General features: G+C 35.4%; 1 protein-coding gene across 1 annotated transcript; it reads left to right on the top strand.

The window, feature by feature from the left end:
* The first annotated feature begins 407 nt into the window (after positions 1–407).
* LOC121780378 (peroxidase 64-like) lies at positions 408–2545 on the top strand. Its single transcript, XM_042177970.1, has 3 exons — positions 408–746; positions 993–1181; positions 1882–2545. The coding sequence occupies exons 1-3, from the start codon at positions 540–542 to the stop codon at positions 2437–2439; spliced, it is 954 nt and encodes a 317-aa protein (XP_042033904.1). The 5' UTR covers positions 408–539; the 3' UTR covers positions 2440–2545.
* The last annotated feature ends 601 nt before the right edge of the window (positions 2546–3146 follow it).

The raw sequence follows: 3146 nt of genomic DNA, 5'->3' as shown, positions 1-3146 counted from the left end.
AATAACATTAAAAATTAAATAAAAATGAGTTTTAATTGATAGGGCGGATACTAATTGGAACCACTACAGAAGGAATGACCGGATGAAGAAACGCTGATGTGGTGACCACTAGTCCACCCACTGGGGCGGACTAGTGGTCCGACAATTGTGGATGCTCTAAATACTAGTCTACAATTTAGAAGTAGTTACTTAGTAAAGAACATGCTTATGTATGATGATTAATTTATTTCCTCTCTAGCTACATTATGAATATCGACAAGATATATGCTCCTTTTTTCATGGGTGTAGTGATTATGTTTGTGTGCCTAGCCAAATAGCCAAATCAACCAATTAATAATTTTGCTTAGAAATCACGATTTCATCAACATGCATGTATTGTAGCATGCTACTAATCCAATTCAATGATCATCATTTGGGTTTCACTATCTCTCATTTTCTCTTCCTTTATGTATAAATACGAGTCCATGATTGTTAATCACAACAATATATATATCAAGAAGAAGCCTCCCTCTTCTCCAACAAAAGAAAATTAGAGAAATATGAATATTAGTATGGCCTTTGGTGCTACAATGTTAATAATAGTATCATATGTTGCAATGGGGAGTGCATTGAGCATGAATAGGTATGATGTATCATGTCCCAATGTTGAGGCTATTGTTGCTAAGGTTGTAACAGATGCAACATCTAGAGATAAAACAGTCCCTGCAACACTTCTCAGAATGCATTTTCATGATTGTTTCATAAGGGTAAGTGTTCATTTAAATGTTTCTTCGGTAATTTTTTACACTCGCTTTCCTTCACATTTTTTAAAATTTGTGCCGAGTACATGTATTGTTGGGCGGGGGAGTACTTTACTACTAATAGCATTTGTGAACTTGAACATGAGATCACCTGTCGTCTCAGGCATTAACCATTACACTACTAGGCCAACACATATCAGAGAATAGTTATTAGAACTAGTTTAATTAAGTTGTTTTGAAAATAATAAACAGGGTTGTGATGGATCGATACTGCTGGAGTCTCGAGGTGGAAACAAAGCAGAAAGAGATGCACCACCAAACAAATCTCTGCATGCATTTTATGTGATTGAAGCTGCCAAGAGAGCTGTTGAGGCTGTATGCCCCGCCGTTGTCTCGTGTGCTGATATTTTGGCCTTTGCAGCTAGAGATGCCGTCGTGCTCGTAAGCATATTCTTTTCCAAATTATATTAATTTATCGCAATTAGATTTATCAATTGCGAGTCAAAACTCGTATCGTTTCTGTAGTGACTATTTTTAGAGGACGGATGAGAGAGTATAAGATGGATCTTGACAGCGATATCTTAAACAAGATTTAATGACGAAAAAGATTCATATATGAAATGATCACTTAGCAACTGTTTTTCTCTTTTTTGGCATCTCATTATACTAGCATGTTCATTCAATTGTCAATCATGGTAAAGCACGCGAAATAAAAGAGTTGCAATGATCAATGTCCTTTGCAATAATGCTAACAAACTTTATTCTATTTTATCATTATCATTATCACCTTCAGTGTCAAAATATGAAGAAAAAAAACCCCAAAAGTAAACGATGCTTGCTTTATTTCAACGTTATATGTCGTAGCTCTCACTTCCCTTTATTATATCAATACTCTTTATTTATGAAATGACCTTGGTTTATAAAATCAATTTGTATGTTTAAAGTTTAATTTAAGATAGTACTGTAACATGCTATATTATAGTGCCTTCATTTCGAAAAAATAGCCCCTCTTCAATTTTCACATAGAATTAATCTATTTTTTCATTATCTATTGTTCAATATCACTTTAACACTAAAATAATGTTATTTTAGCAATTTAATTAATAGCAGTATGTCTGAACCACTAAATTTTTACTCGTAGTCAGGAGGGCCGAGATGGGAAGTACCAAAAGGAAGAAAAGACGGGAGGACATCGAAAGCAAGTGAGACCTCAACACTTCCATCCCCACTTTTCAACGTCTCGCAGCTCGAAAAATCCTTCGCCCTAAGGGGCCTCTCCCCGCAAGAGCTAGTCGCCCTCATAGGCGCGCACACCCTTGGCTTCGCGCACTGCTCCTCCTTCGAGAAGAGGATCCGTAACTTCAACTCCACCCACTACGTGGACCCCACAATCCGCCCCTCCTTTGCGGGGGCGCTGAGGGGCGCGTGCCCCCTCAAGAACAAGGCTCCCAACGCGGGCGTCGCCATGGATCCTTCCTCCACCACGTTCGACACGAACCACTACAAGCTCATACTCAACCGGCAGGCGTTGTTTGCCTCCGATCAGTCACTCCTCACAGCTCCTCAAACTAAGGCTTTGGTCTACAAATTTGCAACCTCCAAAAGGGATTTCCACACTGCTTTTGCCAAAGCTATGATCAAAATGAGCAGCCTTAATGGAGGCCAGGAGATTAGGAAGGACTGTAGGTTTGTTAATTAGATTTAGTTTACAAATAAGTATTACAATTGTGCCTTGTTATTATGTTATTTTCGACAACTGTTATTATATATCCTAACGAAGCCTAATATGTTGTTTCTCCTGCTTACTTGAAGACTGCTGGAACTTTTTTATTTTTTATTCAATGTGTCTGATCTGGTGGAAATATTATAGCTCATGATTAAATAAGCATTATATTTGGTTTATGAGATTGAATCTTACAACATAATTATAAATATAATTATATGATAATAAATTATAATTATAACTTCTAATTACCATAATCTCATAACTTAATAATAAATAAATAATTATATAATGATGAGTTATATTATAATCGCACCTAAGTGTTCCTTAAAACAAAATAGTCAGTTGATAATAACTAATCACTTATCTAATCATCTCTAAATGCGTATATTTCTCATTTACATCTTTTTGGGAAACTAAAATAAAAAATCAAAGGGTATAAACTAGTATTAATATTGCATTAAAAATACACTACAACAAAAAAACACCCGGAGAAGAACACTTTTTAATACTATTGACACTAATTTGTGTTTCTAATTATACCATCAACACTTCATAAAGTGTCTTTATTATTGGTGTCTCAACTAAAATTAAGGGAAACAAATAGAAACGTCCTAAAAAAGCAAAAATTAAGATAATTTTCCATTAACTTAGAGACGATTTATTTTGTGTCCTAAATTATA

The sequence above is a fragment of the Salvia splendens genome, chromosome 19, assembly GCF_004379255.2.
Source record: "Salvia splendens isolate huo1 chromosome 19, SspV2, whole genome shotgun sequence".
NCBI classification, from domain to species: Eukaryota; Viridiplantae; Streptophyta; class Magnoliopsida; order Lamiales; family Lamiaceae; genus Salvia; species Salvia splendens.
This window is presented reverse-complemented; position numbering and strand designations above follow the sequence as displayed.